Source organism: Myotis daubentonii, chromosome 2, assembly GCF_963259705.1.
Source record: "Myotis daubentonii chromosome 2, mMyoDau2.1, whole genome shotgun sequence".
NCBI classification, from domain to species: Eukaryota; Metazoa; Chordata; class Mammalia; order Chiroptera; family Vespertilionidae; genus Myotis; species Myotis daubentonii.
In genome coordinates this window covers 64,733,942-64,757,342 of record NC_081841.1, presented here as the reverse complement: position 1 = coordinate 64,757,342, position 23,401 = coordinate 64,733,942, and the positions used below count along the sequence as shown (strand labels likewise).

The 23,401-nt window shown below is 40.7% G+C and overlaps 1 protein-coding gene and 1 non-coding gene across 4 annotated transcripts in view; both read right to left on the bottom strand.

Annotated features, from left to right (window-relative positions):
- Positions 1-23,401, bottom strand: part of HELB (DNA helicase B) — a 50,557-nt gene that overhangs the window by 14,795 nt on the left and 12,361 nt on the right. For 2 of the 3 annotated variants that reach the window (XM_059683524.1, XM_059683525.1), the window contains exons 2-10: positions 22,814-23,215; positions 21,496-21,665; positions 17,131-18,000; positions 15,629-15,818; positions 14,305-14,446; positions 10,481-10,635; positions 5,033-5,114; positions 4,379-4,438; positions 3,015-3,225 (exon numbers count right to left, since the gene is read on the bottom strand). In XM_059683524.1, the coding sequence (XP_059539507.1) occupies positions 3,015-3,225; positions 4,379-4,438; positions 5,033-5,114; positions 10,481-10,635; positions 14,305-14,446; positions 15,629-15,818; positions 17,131-18,000; positions 21,496-21,665; positions 22,814-23,215 (2,282 nt within the window). The remainder of the gene's footprint in view (positions 1-3,014; positions 3,226-4,378; positions 4,439-5,032; positions 5,115-10,480; positions 10,636-14,304; positions 14,447-15,628; positions 15,819-17,130; positions 18,001-21,495; positions 21,666-22,813; positions 23,216-23,401) is intronic. The other variant, XM_059683526.1, reaches the window with a different exon arrangement.
- On the bottom strand, positions 1,697-1,825 carry LOC132229020 (small nucleolar RNA SNORA38). Its single transcript, XR_009451599.1, has one exon. It is a non-coding gene; the product is annotated as a small nucleolar RNA SNORA38 (small nucleolar RNA).

Here is a 23,401-nt window from a genome sequence, read left to right as displayed (position 1 = left end):
TAGCATGTATATTCAGTATAATTGTTAAGAATTTCAAAAGGCTTAAAACCAATGCTTGAGCAAAAACCAAATACACACACACATAAATCTACACTAATAAAAGAGAAAAATGGTAATTGGCGTACGACGCTACCCTTTTCATTGGCTAATCAGGGCTATATGCAAATTAACTGCCAACTAAGATTGGCAGTTAACTGCCAACTAAGATTGGCAGTTAACTGCCAACAAGATGGCGGTTAATTTGCATATGTAGGCACAATGCAGGGAGGCGAAAGGGAAAGCAGGAAGAAGCCCCCTGCCACTAACAGTGATCGGAAACCCAGGGGGGAGCTAAGAGCTGGGGTGCAGGGCAAAGGCGGCCCTGGGGCCGCCTTTGCCCTGCCCCCCAGCCATGATCGGAGAATCAGGCACCTTTTCTGCCCTGGCCAGTGATAGCAGGAAGTAGGGGTGGAGCCAGCGATGGGAGCTGGGCACGGTCGAAGCTGGCAGTCCCAGGAGCTAGGGGTCCCTTGCCTGGGCCTAAAGCGGAGCCCACGATTGTGGGGCCGCTGCAGCTGCGGGTCCCCGCTGCCCAGGCCAGACGCCTAGGCCAGAGGCGTTAGGCCTGGGCAGGGGCGGAACCTGCAACCGCGGGGAGCTGGGGGTCCCCTGCCCAGGCCTGATGCCTGGGCCAGAGGCATCAGGCCTGGGTGGGGGGCGGAGCCAGGGATTGGGGGGATATGATGGTCCCCTTGCCCAGGCCTGAAGCCTGGGTCAGAGGCATCAGGCTTGGGCGGGGGGTGGAGCAAGCGATCAGAGGGAGATGGGGGTCCCCTGCCCAGGCATGATTCCTGGGCCAGAGGCCTCAGGCCTGGGCGGAGGCCAGAGCCAGTGATCGGGGGGAGATGGGGATCCCCTGTCCAAACCTGACACCTCTGGCGGAGGCGTCAGGCCTGGGCAAGGGGCCGATCAGGCGATCGGATGGTGATGGGGGTCTACACCTCTGGCCAAGGCATCAGGCCTGGGCAAGGGGCAGAGCCAGCAATCGGAGGGGTCTGGGGGTCCCCTGCCCAGGCCTGATGCCTGGGCCAGAGTCATCAGGCCTGGGCTGGGGGCAGAACCAGTGATGGGGGGAAATGAGGGTCCCCTGCTCATCAGGCCTGGGCAAGGGGCCGATCCTGCAATTGGAGGGTGATGGGGGTCAACGCCTGAGGGCTCCCAGTATGTGAGAAGGGGCAGGCTGGGCTGAGGGACACTCCCCCCCCGCCACACACACACACACACCCAGTGCACGAATTTCGTGCACCGGGCCCCTAGTATTTTAATAAACACAAATGGAAAATTTTGGTCCTTGAAACTTAGCTTTCTGGAAAAGTATGTGTTGTCTTTCTTATTTTGAAGTCTATACATTTTATTTCTTGTACTAACTATATAAGTCTGCATATACTCTTTGCAAAGCTACTTTTATTTATTTATTTTTTTAAATATATTTCATTGATTTTTTACAGAGAGGAAGGGAGAGGGATAGAGAGTCAGAAACATCGATGAGAGAGAAACATCGATCAGCTGCCTCCTGCACACTCCCCACTGGGGATGTGCCCGCAACCAACGTACATGCCCTTGACCGGAATCGAACCTGGGACCCTTGAGTCCGCAGGCCAATGCTCCATCCACTGAGCCAAACCGGTCAGGGCTTTTTTTTTTTTTTTTTTTTTTTCTATGTGGGATGGTTGATCTTGAGCCTGCAGGGAGCAAGCTGGCTCCAGACTTCTGAGTCCACATTTCTTTGCCTCCAATTCTTACGTGTCCAAAGACAGGGAACCACAGACACGCCTTTGTAGGAGGGTTAAACAAAATTTTTTTTACTGATTTCAGAGGAAAGGAGAAGAGGGAGAGAGAGAAACATCAGCAATGCGAATCATTGACGGGCTGCCTCCTGCACACCCCACACTGGGCACCCCCAGCTGTGTCCCCTGACAGAGAGCCATGACCTCCCAGTTCAAAGGTCGATGCTCAGCCTCCAGCCCCCGCCCCCTGTCCCCCCCGCCCCCCCCACCGGCATTGGGCCCGGACACCTTTCTGACCACCCGGCCACGTGGACAGGTCGCCAAGCTGTGGCTGTTCTGTTTTCAGTGCCCGGATTAATCCTTTCTGTAGTAAGTTTGCAAACGCCCAACACTTACTACAGAAAGGATTAATCCGGGCACTGAAAACAGAACTGAAAACTGCGCAATGTCTCAATGAGCCTTTATTTGTAGTCTGCCTTTAATGATGCGGGTAACGTTTCAGTCCCTTTCCCCAGATCCCCCCCTCAATTCACGAGTTTCTCGGCATACCCAGGCAGCCGGCTCCTTTACAAAGAAACCCGAAGGGCTCCGCACGCACCGCCAGCGACAGCGGGCGGCCAGCGACACAGTTGCAAAGCTACTTTTAAAGAATAAGCTTATAAGTTTAAGAGAGTGTTTCTACAATGAGAAGAAATTCAAGGTGACTACTTTTATAGTTTCTATATTTAAGCAGCAACCAAGGAAATTATGCTTTGTAAAATATGTCATTTGTCCTTTGATTTTGTTACTCAAGCATTTCAAACTAATTTAAAATGTTTTTCACAAAGTCTTCTTGGAAATATAAGAACCCGGCCAGAGTGGCTCAGTTGGCTGGGCATCATCCTGTGCACTGAAGGTTTGCCGGTTCAATTTCTGTTCAGGGCACATGCCTGGGTTGTGGGTTCCATCCCTGGTTGGGGTACCTACAGAAGGCAACCCATCAAAGTTTTCCTCTCACATCGATGCTTCTCTCTCTCTCTCTCCGTTCCTCTAAGCATGTCCTCAGATAAGGATTAATACACACACACACACACACACACACACACACACACACACACACTGTATATAGATATATAGATAGAAAGATATATGAAAGCCTTCATTTTATAAAGCCAGCATCATTCGGGATTCTGATTCAATCATAGAGCAATAAAAAAAAAAATTTGCCTCTAACAGGTAAAAAGGTACTATTTTTCTATTATCACTTACCTGTCTTATGAAAAATATTTCTCCATTGCAGAGTCGAATACCACTTTCAAAGTCATGCTTATTTTTAGCAACACCATGAGGCATACCATCTTCTAGTTCATTACTTTTCTGACTGTTGAAGTTATTTTCAGGCAGTAAATCCGAGAGATATGCATTCCTGGTACAACAAATTTTATGGCCAACTCCAAATATAAGTCTATTCTTATGGTTTCTGGGTTAGAAAATGACAATATTAAGTTTGGAAAACCTTAATTTCATTTTGTTTAAGCATTAACTCCTACTCAGATCCAATCTGATGCTCAAAATAATTTCCATATTTTCTTTACTCCACTTTTACTCTCCAAAGTTCAACAAGGAATCAGACTCCCACAGGTGTGGCCTGATTACATAAACTTTCTGCACCACCTCATATTCAAGACCACTGTCCAGCCAAATTTTTGTTAGAAATCTTGGCATAAATGCTGATGTCTCTCTTTCCCTCTCTATTCAAAAAGTTACCAAATATCTTACTGATTCCACCTTTTAAATTTATCCTCTCTTCTGCAGTTACTCCTATCACTACCCTATTTCAGGTCTTACAACACTTATACATATTTCTATGATAATAATTGTAACATATTAAAATAATAGCAGCAAATTGAAAAAATGCTGGCAATATGCCAGTTACTGCAATAAGTGCTGTAGGCATATTATTTCATTTATCCTTACTACAACTCTATGAGGAAATCCTGTGTAAGTACCCTCTTTCACATACCTGCCCAAGATCATAGTCACTGGAATCCAGAATACATGCCCCCAATCTCGTGCTTGTTAACCCTTTCGTAGGTTACCTAACGTGCTTTGTGTGTGTGTGTGTGTGTGTGTGTGTGTGTGTGTATTCCCTCAACTAACACATCTCTCAGTTTTCTGCACTTAATAAGTAGAAGGTGTTGATAAATGTAATAGATATGAGGCAATTTTTCCTGTGTTCATAGAATGGCTTTTCTCCACTCATATTTCTCTGATCGGTGTTCACTAAGGTGCTCTCTGCATGCAGCCTGTTGCCACAGTTCTTGGACACACTACGCACATATTAGAATGTGAAAAATTCTCCTGAATTCTCCAGGCTCATCTTGGAGAAGCTGGAGTTTGCCAACCTAGAAACCACACGGAAAATTTGACTATTTTTTTTACTACACTGGTTACCAAAAAGTCAATTCCTAGGGTATATATGATATTTAATTGAAGAGATCATCTGACTTCACAAATGAATAAAAAAAACATAATGTTTAAACATGTGGCTACAGTGATCAATGTCAAAACAAACAAAAGAACAGTGAATCAAGGTAGGAACATCCCCAAAGTTCCTACTCTTTGGTGCTCACTTGTGTCGGAGGCCTGTGTAGTGCTTGCAACAGCAGTCGTTGATGACATCACAATCTTGCCTGAAACACATGAAAATGCAAAGGTCACCTGAACGGTTTTGTGCTTGTTTCTGTTACCAACAATATGACATAATGGATTCTAATAAAAGTCTCCAAGAAAAAGTATTTTGTAAATTTGATCTTAACATAAACCTTTGCCCCAGTCAGAGATCCTGTGAATTTCTAAACATAATATTTGGTAGAAAGAGTCCTGCTTAGAAAATGCCCTCTGCATGTCTAAAAAGAAATACCTAAAATCAGAGTGAGAATAAACAGTGATGAACTAGAAGAAACTCTCATTCTGCCCTGGCTGGTGTGGCTCAATTGGGTGGAGCATACATCCCATACACAAAAAGGTTGAGGGTTTGATTCCCGGTCAGGGCACATACCTAGGTTGCCAGTTCAATCCCCAGTCAGAGTGCAGGTATGGGAGGCAACACATCAATATTTCTCTCTCACATCAAGATTTCTGTCTTTCTTCCTCTCTCTCTAAAGCCAATAAAAACATGTCCTCGGAGAGGATTAAAAAAAAGAGAGAGACTCTCATTCACACAGTATCTATATTAATAAGAAGATTTAAAGGCTAAAGACATTAAAATATTGCAAATGTTTTACCTTCTAAATGCAATAAATTGTGATGTTTCTGCACTCTCTAGGTCCTTTTCTTTGAGTAAAGTTTCAACAGCAGAATATAAATCTACAATTCAAGAGAAAACAGTTAACATTGGAAAAGCACCAAATTACAACACTGAAGAAACGAATTAAGAACTGCTGCTAAGGGGTGCAGGAAAACATCTCACCAAACAGAATACAAGTTCATCATAGGAACATCAACCTCATTCCCTGCATCAGCCAGAGCAACAGAAGAGCGTGGAGACAGGGTTCCAGCCACCCTGTCCTCAACAGAGAGGCCAGCCACAAGCCAGCTCCTAGTTAGTAATAAAATAACTGTGTATTCATTGATGATTTGTGAATGCTAAATTTAAAATGTGAACAAGAGGCCCGGCCGGTGTGGCTCATGGTTGAGCATCAACCCATGAACCAGGAGGTCAGGTCACGGTTTGATTCTCAGTCACAGCACATGCCAGTGTTGTGGGCTCGATCCCCAGTAGGGGGCATGTGGGAGGCAGCCAAGTGATGATTCTCTCATCATGGATGTTTCTCTCTCCCTTCCTCTCTCTGAAATTAATAAAACGTATTTTAAATAAATAAATAAAATATGAACAAGAGGACAAAAATATGAAGCAGAATTACTAATGTAAGACTTCTTTCTGTTTTAAGCTCTGGTAGTACTAGTGGTAGTGAGTTAAAATTTGAGAATAGCTCTGCGTATTACATTTAAATTTCATCTTCATAACATTCATATGAGGCACATATTATGCCCAAGGCTGATATTTAGTGAATACATACCAGCATAAAATCTATATATATAGAAGGCTAAGCGTCCATCCATCTGACTGGTAGCTATGACACGCACTGACCACCAGGAGGCAGATGCGTCCCCTGACGCAGGAGCTGCCATGACGTGCACTGGCCATTTAAAAATAAACGGCACCACAGACCTGGCATCGACAAACCAACACTTGGCTTCCCCCAAGTGGGACATGGGCCCCACCACCACCCTGGAGCAACACCTCACCAAATCGCAGCCAATGCTGCCAAGACCCCACGGCACAAAATGCGGCCTACAGCCCAGCCCAGCCCAGAAACAGTGGCTGTGGGCTCCGAGTAATGATGTCACATAGCAATGCTCAGCTTCCTCTCCCTAGAGACGAGCACCCTTAGAGTTTCTTCAGCCCAGGAAACAGACTTGCTTTATAACCAGGTGCAAACATTTTATACTTTAACCAATTGTCTGTGAAGCGTTTTCCTGTGCCTCATCTCATTTGATCCTCACAGAAGTCCTGGAGTAGATAGATAGGAGACTCGGTAGAATCCTATTTTCTTTTCATTAGCAAGACGTGAATAGCAGTATTAAAATACTAGAGGCCAGGTGCACAAAATTCTTGCACAGAGGGGGTGTCCCTCAGCCCAGCCTGCACCCTCTCCAATCCAGGACCCCTCGGACATCCCTCTCGCAATCCAGGACCACTGGCTCCTAACCACTCACCTGCCTGCCTGCCTAATGCCCCCAACAGCCTTCCTCTGCCAGCCTGGTTGCCCCTAACTGCCCTCCCCTGCTGGCCTGATCTCGCCCCAACTGCCCTCCCCTGCCGGCCTGATCTCGCCCCCAACTGCCCTCCCCTGCCAGAATGGTTGCCCTCAACTGCCCTCACCTGCTGGCCTGATCATCCCTAACCCCCTGCCAGCCTGATCTTGCCCCTAACTGCTCTCCCCTGCCAGCCTGATCACCCCTAACAGCCTCTGCCTCGGCCCCCACCACCATGGCTTTGTCCGGAAGGAAGTCAGACGTCCAGAAGATGGTCGGTCCACCTGGTCTAATTAGCATATTACCCTTTTATTAGTATAGATAGATTATATTGGATAGGATTGCTTAAGTGGGGTGGAAAAGCCTTTTCAGCAGACAAAATGCATAACCCCTATATCTGGACTGACAGCCAGCCATATGCACGATACTGCCAAACCGGTTATTAAAAAAAATTGAACCGCTTTCTTACACCTTACACCAAACAGCTGTCGCCCTTAAAACCCCTCTTCAGCCCCCACCTTAGGTTCTGCCTTCGCAGTTCACCCAGATTAGGTTCTGATTGGTACATTTCTATGCCAGTCAGCATCAAAAGCTCTGCCTCCTAGGCAGCCATTGGCTCCTTGCAGCTCAACCAGATTTGGTTCTGACTGGTCGGTTTCTATGCCAGTCAGCGTCAAAAGCTCCGCCTCCTAAGCAGCCATTGGCTCCTCTGGGAAATCCAGAACGGCCCTGCTTTCATGTCAGCGCCAGCCCTTCAGTCACACCCCAGTCCGCTACTGGGTGTATCTCTGGCCAATCTGAGAAGCGGCACCTCAGATCTGTGCTGGTGACAATTCTGAATTCTCATCCCTGACCTAACCTTCTTATAGTGCGAGCTCTGTGAAGGCAAGCATTTGTCTTGTTCATTCTTAGTTCACTCATAGACTTTACCTGTGTCTATGCTAGCAACCAAATGGTGACCAGTCGAACGGTCATTTCCGTCATCATGGTCACTGCCTATATATATATATATATATATATATATATATATATATCTTCTAATTCATTTCCTTTCAATGTGCACAGATCCATGCACCGGGACACTAGTATTGAGATAAAATGGCTGGAAGACGGTTACTATCAAACTCAATTATGCTCCATTCCCACTCCAATCAGGTCTTTCCTTCCCCAGCATTGCCATGCCTCCCCATGATTCAGCAACTAAAAGATTAACCCTGGCACGCAGGGGCACCCATTCCCAGAGTGACTGTACCCTAGCAGCTAGTAAATAGTTCGACTATCACCACCACTGCTTACATCCTTGCTATGAATGTGCAACTGAGGCTTTTGGAAGCAAAGGTACTTTTCCAAATGGAAACTGGAGTCGGATCACTGACAGTGACAACACCCACTTACAACCTGTCCTTCCTCAGAGCACTAAGAAGCAGGCTTCCTCTAGCTCTCTTAGCAATATTACAAAACACAAACATCTCTCATGGGAGAAGACATAACAATTTGAGTAAGAACGCTCCAGTTTGTGTGCCTTTCCTTCAGCAAGTGAACCACAGGGAGGAGAATGAAGAAATCAGGCCTTCGGAGGCCCTGCTCCAGGAAGACTAAATTAGCTGTGCGCAGACACTTCATTTTTCAGATGGAGGGAGGATGAGCACTAAAAAGTAGCCAATATTCAGCTCACCCCGGCCAACCCTGGTCTTCCAGAGCAGGAGTTCCCAAGGTCTCACAGAGTCCAGCTCTCTTCTACACATACAGGATCATGCTGCTTTGCTCCTCACTTATTGCACTCTCTCTACATCTCACAGATCAATATGCACATTGTATTTCATTGGTTCTACGATATGTGTTTGGCTCACATTTTAGCACCTCTAAAATTCTAACCCAGCTATGAAGCCTGTCTTAGGTCTTTGTACTCTGCAATACTGGAAATAATTTATTCAACAACCTAATTAATTATTAATGAAAAAGCTCTGTATGCCTCGCTAAGGAGTATTTTTTCAATTCTCTTAAAAAGAAGACTAATTTTCCAGCTGAAGTTTGTAATAAAGATAGAAAAACAACATCAGTTAAGTTTTGCTACCATTCTGAAACAATTTTTTAAAGTACATTTTCATTAATATAAAGTATGGGTGCCACAAATAAACTAACCATATTTTAGGTAGATCTAAGTGGAGTGGCAAAGAGGCCAAGTTACTTAACCATCTATGTCTCATTTTCTTCATCTGTACTAGTACCTGTACTAACTAAGCTGTTGTGACAATAAATACTATCTATTCATTATTCATAATATATTTAATTTTTAAAAAATCACAAAAGCCCTAACTGGTTTGGCTCAGTGGATAGAGTGTCGGCCTGCGGACTGAAATGTCCCAGGTTCAATTCCGGTCAAGGGCATGTACCTTAGTTGCGGGCACATCCCCAATGGGGGGTGTGCAGGAAGCAGCTGATAGATGTTTCTCTCTCATGGATGTTTCTAACTCTCAATCCCTCTCCCTTCCTCTTTGTAAAAAAATCAATAAAATGTATTTTTAAAAAATCACAAAACAGTGTGCAGCTTATAATCCAATTTATGTAAAACTAAAATAAGTAATATATGTTGTTTTTGGATATGATGTTTAAAAGGATAAACACCAAGCCCTTACCATATATGTGACCTTTATGGGTTGTCTTGAGGGAAGAGGCAAAAGGAAGATTACAGGGAAGTATTAATTTTTACTTCAAATACTTTGGTATCATTTGACTTTTTTAAGTTATAAATTATTTCTATAGTATAAAAACAACAACAAAAAACAAAAAACAAAACAAAACAAAAAACACCCAAAAGGCATTAATAGAAGATTATGTATTAAAAAGAAAACAGAATATTTTAACACATGGTGACACACACCAAGGAAGAAAGCTTTAAAGGTAAAGTTCTATGTCACTTAATGTCACACACACAGTGAAAGTAGCTAAATAGGAAGGATATCCTTCAAGAACTGTGCCAACTATAATAAATCCTCAATAATAACCATTTAAATCTTCACTGATTCAATTTTGAAGAAGCCATTATACTACTACAAAAAGTTTTCTAAGTAAGTTTATAATAAAAATAAAGATCAAAAGGTTTAATCTATTTAAATAGGTTCATTTGGAATAACTTAATATCTATTATTCATAAAAAAACTAAAATTTATGTAGTGCCTCAAAACTGATGAATGGCCTCAACCCTCAAACTGCTCCACAGGCCCTGTCTCTAGGATTCCCATTTTACAAACCATTAAGTGATGTGACACGGACCATATACATAAATAAGGGTGAAGATTTCCTATCCCATGCTCCTCCTCAACCCTGTCAGAGTGTCCTCCTAATGCCCATAAATAGAAGTGATACTTGTCCATTTAATAAGAAATAGGACAGAAATATCAGGACTCAACTTGGCAAGAGCCGACAGCCATTACTTTTGTTTCACAAATATATCAAAATAAAAAATGCATTTACTTTTCCAACTGCTACGAAAGAAAAACTTCATTAAGACATGCCTTCTTGTGGGGTGGGCGGTGGAGATGGGATGGAGGGGGTCAATGGGGCAATACTTTCAATAATAAAGATTAAAAAAAAAAAAGACATGCCTTCTCCTGAATAAACTTGAATTACTGGAGCTTTGTTTTATTTTATTTTATTTTAAACTAATCATCCATATCCATTTATCCTCTCATCAAATATTTATTGAGCTCTTAGTATGTATGTGACAACAGCTTCTTTACAAAATTCTAGGGTAATCTGCTTATGATGATTACTAAATTCCTTCCTTTTCAGTGCCTGATATTTTTTCACCAACAATATTTATCTTTACCATCAAATAACATTCTAACTAGTCCTTTAATAACTATATTAAAATACTGAACCATGTAACCCTGCATAACCCAGTTTATACTTACGAGAGTGGTGATTACTTTTCGATGACTGAGAACTGCCATCCTCTTCTGGGAGTCTCACAAAAATAAACGTTTTATCTTGTAGTGAGACAGGGATTGTTGGATCATCTGAGATACTCAGCTCCGCATCAAATTTTGGAAATTGGCGTTTTGAGATTCTTAAAAACAGGTAAAATGATACACCAAGAACCTTAATATCCAAAAATGTACCTTTATATATAACCAGAGATAATGTCATTACAATAATCAATATTTGCTTATAGATATATAGGGCAAACAGGCTAATCATATACGCATTATAAATAGTAAATGAATTTTTAAATAGAATTGGCAAGACCATAATGTTACATTTAGCAATCAGATCCCCACCCCTAGCAAATTAAAAGCATTAGAAAAAATTGTCAGGGAGTTTACTAAGCGCCATTCTGAGAACTTGATCTACGTTTCTCCAAAAGAACCACTCAAGGTAGGTACAGCCTCATTTCACATGTGAGCAACATGAGACTTAGTCAACTGCAGTGGGTTGCCCGGGCCACAGAGCTAGGAAGCAAGGGAGCTAGTCAGCCTCCTTGGGCCTATTTGGCTCCATATCCTTGTCTATTTGAATTAGCTTGGACTCTTATCCTTACATTTACTCTTTCTTTTCCCCTTTCTTCTGTGTATGTCATATATGATTGGCCTCATTTTCCCAGTTGAACCAAGTATCCACATCTCTTTCCTTCTATTCAGTCCCCATCCCTCTTTAGTTCTTGTATTTCCCAAGACTAGTAAATTCTATCAGAAAACAGAGAAAGGGGAAGGTGCCTTGACATCATAGTCTCCCCTTGGTTATCTGGAAGATGACTGACTCCCTGATGACCGAACACCAGCCTGGCTATCAAAGGCAATGGTACCCAACTGGTGTCATCGTCAACCCTGCCCAAGAGAGTTGGGAGGAGGAAAGCAGAGGGAAGGAGGCTGTCCCTGCTGGAAATATCCCAGATTTAATTTCTGGGGGATTGAAAATCACCACGAATTTCCTATTTTGCTTCTGACCCAGGACATGTAATATATTTCTATCTCAATATATTTCTATCTGGTATCACTGGGATTATAGATATTTGATGATGATTACAAAGAAATGATGAAAGGAGCACAGCTCAGCCCAAATGGTATTAAAGGGGTTAATTAAAGGCATTCCTAAATTTCAGATAAAACTGAGTTGAAATCTAATGTGCTTCAGATTCCCCTAAGATTTTTAGACTTTAAAATGACCAATCATCGACCAACATCCCCCAAATGAGCAGAAATGTTATAGGAAAAGAATATTACACATCCACCCTAACTGGTTTGGCTCAGTGGATAGGGCATCGGCCTACAGACTGAAGGGTCCCAGGTTCAATCTGGTTAACATGCACAGGTTGAGGGCTCAATCCCCAGTAGGGGGCGTGTAGGAGACAGCTGGTCAATGATTTTCTCTCATCACTTATGTTTCTATCTCTCTATCCCTCTCCATTCCTCTCTGAAATCAATAAAAATATATTCAAAAAAAGAATATAACACATCCAATTGCATATTTTTCATAATCCTATATAATAAAAGGCTAATATGCAAATTGACCAAATGGCAGAACGACTTGTCGCTATTATGCACACTGACCACCAGGGGGCAGACGCTCAATGCAGGAGCTGTCCCCTGGTGGTCAGTGCGCTCTTGCGCTCAGCCAGAAGCTGCTACACATGAATGTCAAGTGCAGCGGTGGTGGCGGGAGCCTCTCCCACCTCTGGAGCAGCAGCGCTAAGGATGTCCGACTGACAGCTTAGGCCTACTCCGCACTCCCCAGAGGGAGCAGGCCTAAGCCATCAGTCGGACATCCCCCAAGGGCTCCTGGACTGCGAGAGAGTGCAGGCCAGGCTGAGAGACGCCCCAACCCCCCGAGTGCACAAATTTCGTGCACCAGGCCTCTAGTGTTTTAATATAAACCTACATCATCTACCTTTTTCCTATCAATTCTCCCTGTACTCCCACTATCCAACCCAAGGTAGATAGGGGTATGGAAAAAGTAGGTTTTAATATTCTAGTTTCTGCTCATCTCCAACCAAGGAAATGTTCAAGCAATAAAACAACATCAAATGTTCAAGTAATAAAAGAATATCAAAACAAAGATAAATTTTGGCCCATGAATAAAACCATCTCTTAGCGATCTGAGTTCCCATATCATCTACTACAGAAGATCACTCCAAAGACTTGTGCAAAGACTATGAGAAAATAAGGTTTCTTTTCTACTTTAAGGAGAGGACTATGCCATGGATGCCACCAAGATTCATCAAGGAATAAAATGCCATATTCATTTATTTTGCTTTGAGCTCTCTTGCAAAAATTATGGGAAATCTTTTCCCAAAGTCTCCCTTGAACTCTAATGAACTCGTTTCTAAGTCTCTGTCCCCCTTGGGCTCATTCTAGTCACTAAGACTGATGTAACCTTTTGTTTTTAACCCCCACCCAAGGAATGAAGATATTTTTTTCCATTGATTTTTAGAGAGAGTGGAAAGGACAGGATGGGGGAGAGGGAAAGGGGAGAGAGAGAAACATTGACATGCTTGAGACACATTAATTGGTTGCCTCCTGCTTGCACCCCTACTGGGGCTGGGGATTGAACCTGCAACTGAAATATATGCGCTTAACCAGAATTGAACCCAAGACCCTATAGTCCACAGGCCAACACTCTAACCACTAAGAAAGACTGTCCAGGTCAAGACTGATGTAACTTTAATCCACATACACACTTTGAAATCACATTCACTCTTAAATTTTATTACTGGACCAGTAATGAAAAATACTACCTTTGTTTTTCTAATTACGGAGGAAAAGGTATCCTATCTAATAAGGAGGGAATAAGCTAACTGAGTGTCACAACCTCACAAAATGGCTCGCCCACAGCCAACAAAGAGGGAATATGCTAATTGACTGTCACACCCTCAAAGATGGCAGCACCACAGCCACAAGATGGTGGTGCCCAGTCCCCTCAGCCTTGCTGGGGCAGCAGGTGCCCGGCACAGCTGGGCCCTCCCCAAGGCAGGTCTGGCCACTCAGCGCGCCTGCCTCCAGAGTCTCCCAATCCTCTCAGCCCCCCAGCCACCAGGGCTGGTCCGAGGCGCAAGTAAGCCTCAGATGTTGGCTGCCTAGCCGACGCCTGAGGCGCAGGCAAACCTTGGATGGTGTCTTCCCAGCCACCCAGGGCAGGCCCGAGACGCAGGCAAGCCTCAGATGGCAGCTGCCCAGCCACACAGGGCCACCCGAGGCTCAGGTAACAAGGGCCGGCCAAGGCTTGCACTGCCAGCAGTGGCAGCAACAGAGGTGTGATGGGGTCATCTCCTTCCCCTGATCGCCGGGTCACCTCCCACCCGAGGGCTCCGGACTGTGAGAGGGGGCAGGCTCGGCTGAGGGCCTCTAGTATGTATATATCTGAAAGATAGAATAGGTTTGCTAAAAGGGCATAATAAATGTACTGTCATTAATTCAAAAGCTAATATGGCCCTAACTGGTTTGGCTCAATGGATAGAGCATGGGCCCACGAACTGAAGGGTCCTGGGTCTGATTCCGGTCAAGGGCAGGTACCTCAGTTGCAGACTTGATCCCTGGGTGGGAGGCAACCAACCAATCAATGTGTCTCTCTCACACTGATGTTTCTCTCTCTCTCCCTCCCTTCCACTCTCTCTAAAAATCAATGGAAAAAGTATCCTTGGGTGAGGATTAACAAACCAAAAAATAAAAGCTAATATGTATTTTTTTAACCTTTTATTTCTAACACAAGAAAGAGAAAATGGAAAATGTTAGTTATATTATACCTTGTAGCATTGTCCACAATTAGCTCAGATTCTGTTCTATGGTTTGTCTTTAGTTCAATAGCACAATTCCTTGACTTAAGAGTATCAAAAAGATCTTGCAGTAAGTTGCCAGGTTCAATGCTGGGTAACTGTCTAATATCACCTAAAGTGGGGGTGGGAATAGATACAGGTTTTAGGTAACCATGGTTCTGAAATTTAGGAATTATTTTTATTTTGCCCTACTGATATATGCCACAATTATATAGACTTACTCTGAGGAAAAAAAAAAAAAAAAAAGCCCTTCCCCAAAAATCTTTGTTTAAAATGACTTGAGAACAAGTCTCTTAAAATATTTCACACACAAAAATACCATCCAGATTAAACAATTAGGATAAAATAGCAATAACTCAACAAGGTAAAATCTGAGTCAAACTTCTTTCCTACCTATAACCACAGGCCAACTGTGTAAAGACATATATTTTGGCCAACATGTGAAGAAAAACACAAGCCTGAGATAGCAGGTACTTATTCAATCTTGCTCAATGTCTTACTAAACATGAAAGAATCTATGGCCTCAAATGAATAAAATAAACAGATAAAATACAAAATAAACAAACCAAATGCATTTGCTAACAGATAAATTCTACTAATGTAATGATAATATTTTGCTCTATTAAAAACATTTTTACTTTAAACAAATCCAATCAACCATAGAGATAAGAAAAACTACTTTCTAGGTGAAAGATGGGAGAATGCTTAAACCTTTAATAGAATCAACTGTTTATAAAATATCCTCAAATATCCAAAAAAATTACTTATACAGAATTTGATTCTCACACTACAATTCTATTTCTTTTTCCATTAAATCATACCTTCTACAGAACAATATTCCCAATAGAACCTAACTGAATCTCACCAGAATTGAAAAGGACTTAAGAGGTTGGTGAGGTCTAATTTGCGCTATTAGCTTAAAATCATAAAATTATTTTTAAGAGGTCTATACTTCAGACATTTTATTATTTCCAGATAAATCGATATCCTTATTTACTTTGGATCTGTGACATTTCTACCATTTTTATAGCTATCATTTAGGTGATCAGCAGTGACCCCTCACATCTCTATTTCATTCATATCCTAGCCTGCCAATTTCCTGGCCAAAACAAAGAGCCTCCCAAACTGCTAAAGAGAGTGGTCAAGTTGAACTCGGTGCAGCTTCAGTATGGGCTTTGGCGAATGCCTTCCCAACTGTAGCATATGGATATTAAAGCAGTGAATTGTATAAACCGCCACTTAACCACAATGCTGTGAACTAAACAATTAGAATTCCAACAATATTTTAACTTACCAAGGATAATAAGCTTAGAAAGATTGGAATGCTCAAGCAATAAATTTAAAACAGATCTGAAGATTACTACAGATACCAAACTCCCTTCATCCACAACCAGAACTCTCACTGAAGAAAATCTCCATGGACTATTATTCTCGCTGTTCGCCTTGTCCATTGTTTTCTTCCAAAAATAGAAGCTGTAACTGACCTACAAGTAAAGTATTGCACTTTTAAGTTCAGGTTATAAAATTTACCCAAAATATTTTTTTTTTGAAACATGTTATTTGAAAACAAAACTCTTAAATTGGAGGGGGTGGGTAATGCGTGTAGTTAGAGTAACATAGGAAAAAGGCTAAAGAAATAGAGAACACAAAAGTTATAGAGGTGAATAGATAGATCAAATAAATCTAAAAACAAAAAAAAGATCTAATAATTTAAAAAAGTGCTTCCTAACGACTGCTTAGTGTGTTGAACAGGCTTTGTATATGTCACTATACCGCGGCAAAAATTTCAACCCTCCCCTTACTACTTTTGACCAGGAAGAGCTCTTCATAGCCTTTCCATTCCCAAATAAGCCTTCTCCCGGTCTGAGTTACCCAATCACTTAGGTCCTCCTCTTCTCCCAACCATAACACTCCATCCAGAAATAAAGTGCTGTCTTCCCAGCCTAATACGTACTTCTTCTTCACATTAAAACAAACAAACAAACAAACAAAAAAACCAACAACTAAAAATGATTTATTACAGAGGTAATAATATTCACTATTTTAAAAATATAGATGAGTAAATATTTGTAACATTGCAGCCAGATCATCTTAAATAGGTTGGTCTCTATCATTCCAGAAACACTGCTATATTATAAGTACACATATATTGTATACACAGGTTTCTTAAATGGTAACACGTAATTTTTAAAATTTTATTTTCAACTACAGTTTACATTCGATATTATCCTGTATTAGTTTCAGGTGTATAGTCTAGTGCAGTGATGGCGAACCTATGACACGCATGTCAGAGGTGACACGCGAACTCATTTTTTTGGTTGATTTTTTTTGTTAAATGGCATTTAAATATATAAAATAAATATCAAAAATATAAATCTGTTTTACTATGGTTACAAATATCAAAAAATTTCTATATGTGACATGGCACCGGAGTTAAGATAGGGTTTTTCAAAATGCTGACACACCAAGCTCAAAAGGTTCGCCATCACTGGCCTAGTAGTTAGACAGTCATGTACTTTACAAAGTGTTGCCCCGATATTTCAAGTACCTGCCTGGCACCATAATATTACAATATTACTGACTATGTCCCCCAGGCTGTACTTTACATCCTTGTCATTATTTTGTAACTACTAATTTATTTAAGTTTTCTACTGTAGCTAGATTCAACGTGTATATTCAGCAAAAGCATTCATATTTCCCACACGTCGTCATGAAGAAATGAAAACTAAATTAATTAAATAAGGTCTGTCTTTAAGGCAAATGTTTCCTATTGAGAAGAAATAGAAAAGGTTTTACCTGACACAGTGTAAAAGCGTGAAAACCAGTCTTCTGTCTCAGTAGGCCAGCGGCTTTCCCTGTAGGTGCCGTAAGTAAAACTTCTATACCCCTGTCTGCCTTTGGCAGACTTTGCTCGGTATAGGTAATCCACTCTTCTGGTACGTCCTGGTCTTGTTCAAAGTCTTCACAAGCTTTCTTTACTTCCCTTTTTTCCAACAGCTCTCTATGCCTAAAAAGATGACTAACAATTGTGGTCTTCCCACAACCGCCTTTCCCACTGATGACTGTCACAGCATTGGAGCAGACCATCTCCAAGGCAGCCACCTGGTCCTGGTCCAGTTGATCGTCAGGTATTTCTGCATTACCTTCATCTTCACCATGATCACAAATATGGTCCCCACTGTCCTGTGTGTTGGCCTCAGAAGTTTCTAATGTTTCATCGGGTTTACTTTCGTTCAATGGATCACCCCTTCTTGAATTGTCAGGTTTTTTGGTACGAATAGACGCAAGCACCTTTTTCACATCAACATGAAAACACCACGGAGGCCTCTTCATCAGGTCACCTATAGAAGAGGCAATGCCTTTCTCAGCCTGGTAAAGGTTATAAAGAAAGACACGGTCCTTCTTATAGGTCACCACATCGATATCCTTCAAAAACTTCAGACACTCCCAAACATCATAAAAAGACATCTGGTTTGACAACTGAGAAGTTAAGTCAGGTTCTTCCACATATGTGTGCCCATGCTCTCTACACAGCTGCTTCAGCTTAGAATATACTATCAACCCATTCTTCTGCACATCAGTCATCAGGAGGAGGAGAGACGGAAACTGACAAAATGCTGTCCAACTTGCCTCACATTGCAAAAGCTTCAGCTCTCTGTAGGTGACCTTTAAGAAAATAAAGTTCAAGCTGCTTTATAAAAATTGTACATGGTCATGAGTATTATTAAAATTACAGTAAAAACAATGTTATTTGTTAATAATTTTTTAAGTCCCAGAGACATGTATTTCAACTAAATTTGGAGGAAACAACTCTAATACATCACTAATTTTTTATTGACTATCCTGTGATTAGAGCTCTATATAATTTTTAAATTAAAATTATATTTTCTCAAAGTATAGTATATTAACACTAGAAAGACTGAAATTTAGTATATACCTATATTGACCAAAAGCAGTCAAAATGACTGCATTGTGAAAGAATAATATCGGAGCACTCTTCACTTATGTTCCTTAGCTTTTCCAATAACTCACTTCTATTCGACATTTCTTTCATGAATTACGGGCGCAAAAGAAATAAAATAAACAACTTATTAGAACAAGTATCACTGCATAAAGATTCGAATAACAAGTACTAGTTTAGCTTATTGAGCAGCTGCAACTTATCAAGTGTCGACAATTTATCATGTACTTGTATGTTATCATGTGACGGTAAGCGAAAAAAAATGAAAACTGTTATTTCAATACAGAGCCAAACTGGTCATATAAGAAATTTACTCAATTCAATAATAAGAGTCTAAAATTTCCCCAAGCAGTCAAAATGACTGCTTTTGGGCAATATAGGTATAACACATATATATATATACCGGAAATGAAGGAGGGGGAGGTAACTACAATTATTAATAAACGCATTTATATGTTGTACAAAAAGTCACAAAATTCTAAGACATTATGTCCTTATATACATAATTGTTTTTCTAATTGAAATTAAAAAGCAGTCAAAATGACTTCCTTGGGCAATCTAGTGTTAAGGAATATGCTATTCCTTAATTTTATTTTAAATTTTAGATATTTTTAAATTAAACTTATTGGGGTAATATTGGTTAATTATATAAGTTTCAGGTCTATAATTCTATAATACATCATCTATATATTATATAGTGTGTCTATCACTTAAAGTCCAATCTTCCACCATCATATATTTGACCCTCTTTATCCTTTCCTACCTCCCTCTCCCTCATATTAACTCCCTATTATGGAAAGTCTTTCTCTACAGACGATCTCTCTCTTTTATACTATCACCTCCACATATGCTTCTCCCCGTCTCATTTTTGAAAAAAGTTACAGTATACATTTTTCAAATCAATTTGGGTTAAATCAGTGTAAATAGGATTCAGATAAGCAACTCGATGTCCCATGATTATGTTCCTTAGCTTTATAATAAACTCTGTGTGTTCTGTGAAGTTAATGACTATCTCATTTCCTTGTTTTTTTTCTTGTTTTTTTTAATATATTTTTATTGATTTCAGAAAGGAAGAGAGAGGGAGAGAAACATCAATGATGAGAGAATCACTGACTGAATGCTTCCTGCATGCCCTACACTGGGGATTGAGCCCACAACCTGGGCATGTGCCCTGACCAGGAATCAGACTGTGACCTCCTGGATCCTAGGTCGACACTCAACCACTGAGCCATACCAGCCAGGTTACTTGGCTTCTTTAGTTTCCTATGCGCTTAATAACAATTCTGCCCAAAGGCTACAAAAGAGGTAAGGAACTTCCTTCATCAGGATCCACTTAGCGGGTCTTCCACCAGCTCCACCTTTTTTTTTCATGGAGCCTCTATACACACATTTATGGACTGAATTGTACCCCCAATTAATGTGTTGAAATCCTAATGACTAGTACCTCAGAATGTGACCATATTTGGAGAAAGGGTCCTTAAAGAGGCAATTAAGTTAAAATGAGGCCGCTGGGGAGGGCTCTAATCCAATGTGATTTATGAAATTAGGACACAGACAACTCTCTCTATAGAGAGAGGACCGTGTAAAAACATAGCAAGAAGACTGTAAGTCAAGGGGAGAGACCTCTGAAGAAATCGACCTTGTTGACACCTTGATTTTGAACTTGTAGCCTCCAGAACTGTGAGAAAATAAATTTCTGTTGTATAAGCCACCCAGTCTATGGTGTTTGTTAGAGCAGTCCTAGCAAATTAATACAATACCTCAGTACAAGTCTTTATTCTGGATGGTCAACAGTGAAACTTCAAGCCTCCTTTTCCCACTTGAGTCCCAGAATGTTCACTGCTCTGATTGCTTCTCTACTGAATAAATACATATAATAATCTAACATTTCAGGATCTTATTTTTCAAAGCATACAGAAACCAGTCATTTTACATAGAAAACAAATTCATTCTTCTTGCATTTCTCAAACAGGATGGGGAGGGTGTCTGTACACATTCATGGGGACCCAAAAATTACATTAGAATTTTTAAATTGTATTTCCATTTGGAAAACCACCTTTAACCAAGGACGGCCAAAATTTCAGTGCCACGTTTGGTTTCCAATGCCACTGGAGCCTCTTGATGTCTAATAATAACAAAAGCGTAGTCGTTCATAAATAATATTGTTGTAATAACTTTAAAAATCTGAATTAATCATGCTATCCGATATGAGCAGTGAAAGTTCTTAAAAGTTCTAATAGGAAAGTACAGGATTGAGTTGCACTGCAGAATGCATTTGCCAAACTCAAAGAACTTGTGTCTTCAATGAAATCTATACTCAAGTTGCAAATGGCAGTTAACAAAAAATGTTTGCCATATTAAATTAAATTATATAACTAAATTATTAATAATGTGAATGGCATTTATTTTGTTGTTTTGTTTTCCCTTATATATTTATTGCATAAGAGCTAGAAGCACAAAAACTTTCTATTTAGTCCCTGGCCATATGGCTCAGATGGTTGGAGCATTGTCCCATACACCAAAAAGTTGTGGATTCAATTCCCAGGCAGGGCACATACCTAGGTTGTGAATTTGATTTCCAGTCATGGAAGGTATGGGATACAACCAATATTTCTCTCTCACATTGATGTCTCTCTCTCTCTCTCTCTCTCTCTCTCTCTCTCTCACATCAATAAAAAACAAACAAAAAAACACACACACATATTCTCAGATGAGGATTTTTTTAAAAAGTTTATATTTAGATCTCCTCCCCCTCTCCTCTCAGTAAAAAAAAAAAAAAAAAAAAAAAAAAAAAAAAGTAAGTTTATATTTAATTTGTAACAATCAAAGAAACATACATTAGCCTGGCTGGTGTGTCTCAATGGTTGAGCATCAATCCATGAACCAGGAGGTCACGGTTCGATTCCCTGTCAGGGCACATGCCTGGGTTGCAGGCTTGATCCCCAGTGAGGGGCGGGGAGTGTATGTGCAAGAGGTAGTTGATCAATCAATGATTCTTTCTCATCATTGATGTTTCCATCTCTCCCTCTTTCATCCTCTCTCTGAAATCAATAAAAACATTTTTTTTAAAAAGAGAGAAAAATACATCAACATTGAGATCTATACAATTTTTTTCCTTTGAAAGAGATACAAAAATTGTCACATTTGAGAAATCTTGCCTTATATAAGATTACTAAATTCTAAGCAAATGTTTTACTTACTTTACTAAATCCAAGCTTCCATGGATGTGTACCTAAAATCTCTTCCATGTTTCCCAAGACCTCGTTAGGACACGAGCTTATGAGCTGCTTAAAGTGTCGAGGCAGAAGAACTGGAAGAAATTCCATTATTTTTGGAAACTTCAACGCTGTCATTACACTTCTAAATGGAACTGCAGGATACCAAAAAGAACAAATCAAAACATACAAATGAGCTCACAGAACAACCAATTTGATGGATTTTCTTATTTAGTACCTCAGCTTAAGAAATACAAATCAAAGAGAGATGAATAAATTTACTTTAACCAGCAAGAAAACTCGTATTATAACAATCTGTTTGTACTGAGATGGTTTTCACTGTATTAAACACCAAAATTTATATCCTTTAAATGCTTAGGTAACTTCCTAGTCTTTTGTTTCATTTTGCTTGCAAATAATTAGAATAAAATTCTTGACTCAATGACATAAAGATAAAATCAAAGCTAAATATAAAAATAATACACATATTAACCTTAATCAATTTCATTGTAACTGTGATCCTTTTGTCATTGAAGTCATATGATGGTGTTCTGCCAAAGATCATCTCACCCAATATCTTCATATAAAAATATATTTTTATATATATATATATATATATATATATATATATATATATATATATTTTTTTTTTTTTTTCCCCCAGAGAGGAAGGGAGAGGGAGAGAGAGAAACATCAATTATAAGAGAGAATCATTGATTGGCTGCCTCCCGCACACCCCCTATAGGGGATCGAGCCCACAACCCAAGTATGTGCCCTTGAACGGAATCGAACCTGGGCCCCTTCGGTCCACAGGCCGACACTCTATCCACTGAGCCAAACCAGCTAGGACTCAGTCTCTTCATATTAAAGATGAGGAACCTGGAATGTCAATGACATACTTCAAAAGCAATATAAACACATTTTCATCAAACCAATTTAAAAAAGAATACTGTGGCCCTGGCTGGGTGGCTTAGTTGGCTGGAGCATCATCTCGTAAACCAAAAAGTTTTGGGTTTGAATCGGTCAGGGTACATATCTAGGTTTCAGGTTCGATCTCTCTCCCCCCTCCCCCCTCTCCCCTCTCCCCTCTCTCCTCTTCTCTTCTCCTCTCTCCTCTCCTCTCCCTCCCTCCCTCCCTCCCTCCCCCACCCCCACGCGACTTCTCTAAACATAACCTCAGGTGAAGATTAATTAAAAAAAAAATTAAGGTACTATGCCAAGATACCATTGTGGCAATATTTAAAAGACCTAAGTCAGTAAGTATCTCAATTACACTAAACTCGATAATAAAAATCACACCTACTTGCTTTTTCCACAGAACGCCACATCTTGCTATCTGGTTGGGACTCTTGCTGTGTAGATTGTTTTTTACCATTCTTCATATTTTCCTTCTCAAAAGTTCTCAACGTTTCCCAAAGATTTTCAAAGTTGAGATTTTCATAGCCTAATGTTGCATTTACCCAAGCTAAAAATTTAGTTATAGTGTCACTGGGGGCCTTGCAGTCCGTAAGAAAGAGGGAACAGATATTTTCTTGATCTGGTGGTGACATATCGGACTGTAAAAAGTAGGATGGAAATCCTTGAACCTGATAGTTCCTTGATCCTGCAGGCTTTACTTGTACCTTCACTCGCCACCAAGGACCCGTTAATGGAAAATGTCCAGACACTTCATACTTCTTCCGAGTGTTTTCATCAGAAATTACAACTTAAGAAAAAAAAGTTTATTTAGTATATTTTAAAACGTCTTTCCCAATGTTTTTGTTTTTTAACCAAATCCATCATTCTCTGTAATTCCCCCCCATGCACCCCCTCTGCCCTCGCCGCACACACACAGCACCCGTACAGACATCTATTAGGGTGTCTATATTCCACTTACTGTTTCCCTGTCTCG